The 1,453-nt window shown below is 49.6% G+C and overlaps 1 protein-coding gene across 1 annotated transcript in view; it reads right to left on the bottom strand.

Moving 5' to 3' along the window:
• The window catches only part of LOC108790595 (protein phosphatase 1E-like), a gene marked incomplete at its 3' end in the record, with an annotated part of 114,159 nt that extends 113,737 nt beyond the window's left edge, over nt 1-422 (bottom strand). Inside the window, exon 1 of the mRNA XM_018560901.1 lies at nt 68-422. Within this exon, the coding sequence (XP_018416403.1) occupies nt 68-249 (182 nt within the window). The remainder of the gene's footprint in view (nt 1-67) is intronic.
• Between the last annotated feature and the right edge of the window lie 1,031 nt (nt 423-1,453).

The raw sequence follows: 1,453 nt of genomic DNA, 5'->3' as shown, positions 1-1,453 counted from the left end.
TAATTGTCTATTTATAGCAATGCAATCCCCGTGCCCCCCCCACCCCCCGGCCGGGACCACACTTAACTATTTGCAGAGTTGTTGCAGGCACAGGTCCAGGCATTCCCCTTCCACCTCCTCTGGAGTGATATGATCAGACAGCGGACGAAGTGGGATAGGGTCCTCTTCTCCGAACGGTCCCCTGAACTCCCCCAGGAACTGCTCCAGGAACCTGCGGCACGATTTCTCCTCGTTGGATGACCCGGACATGTCTTCTCATTCCTGGCCGGAGAGATGCTGGAGGAACGGCTGGCTGTAGCAAGAGCAGCAGCAGCGCTAACACTGGCAGCGAAAACTCTGCTCATACATCCTAGTAGAGGAACGGCGATGACGACAGCAGCGCGTCACGTGACTCTGGAGGGGAGGGGGCGTGTCCACACAGAGCAGTGCTTCATCTCATCTGTATGTGCATGTGCATGCTGTATGACAAACCACAGGCTCTGAGGAGGCGAGCTATCTATTCAACATGTACGCACTCTGTTGTCTATGGCAGCCAGTCAGACTTCATCCTCTATTCCCTAAGAGATTGACATGTTAAAGGGATGTGCCACCTTTTAGAAAAAGAAGATAACAAATACAGTTCATAAAAGAAAAAAAAATGTACAGTAAACTTCCCATTATCTGGCATTCAAGCAAATGGCAGAAACAATCCAGGACATAATATGTCCTCAATGTTTTTTGCTGGTGGCTTGATGCACACTAAAAAGCTGTTGGCCTTTTAAAAAATGTCGTTAGCAACTAAATTTATTTAGTTACTAACAAAATTCTTTGTTAACATCTTGCTGCCGGCAGGCGACTGGATTCAGTGGCAAGCAGCAGAATGTAAACAATGGGGAGAAATTGCCTCTCTGCTATTGGCTATTTCAATTGGCAAAAGCCAATAGCAAGCTGGCTATTGTACCTGCCAACGGAGCAGACCTGAGAGAGAACTTTCTATCTCGTTTGCGCCTCTCCTCAGTGGGCGGGGTTTCAATTGCGAGCCTGCTATTGGCTATTGCAATTTGAAATCTCAGGCAGGCTATTGCTTAAGGTGCCCATACACTGCTCGATTCTCGTACGAGAATCGCGGGAAATCCCGCGATCGTACGAGAATCGAACAGTGTGAACGAAGACGTGCGACCGTTTCTACTGTACGGTCGCACGTCTTTTGTCTAAGGAGCATGCTAGAAAACCAGCCAAGAATCGTACGATTTTTGGCTGGTTTGAACAGTGCTCGGGAGACAAATGCCGAACGGGCCGGTGTGCGCACGCGCACACTGCCCGTTCAGCATTGCGGTCATCGGAAGCCCGCCCCTCGGGAGAGGTTGCGATGATCGAGAGTGCGATCTGCCTGTCCAAGATGGGCAGATCGTACGTTTTTTTAATCACTTTACAACCATCGCAAGACCAAGGTCTTGCGATGGTTGTACAGTGT

The sequence above is a fragment of the Nanorana parkeri genome, unplaced genomic scaffold, assembly GCF_000935625.1.
Source record: "Nanorana parkeri isolate BGI_ZX_2015 unplaced genomic scaffold, ASM93562v1 scaffold486, whole genome shotgun sequence".
NCBI classification, from domain to species: Eukaryota; Metazoa; Chordata; class Amphibia; order Anura; family Dicroglossidae; genus Nanorana; species Nanorana parkeri.
Note: the sequence above shows the minus strand (reverse complement) of the source record. Positions and strands in the feature narration are given on the sequence as shown.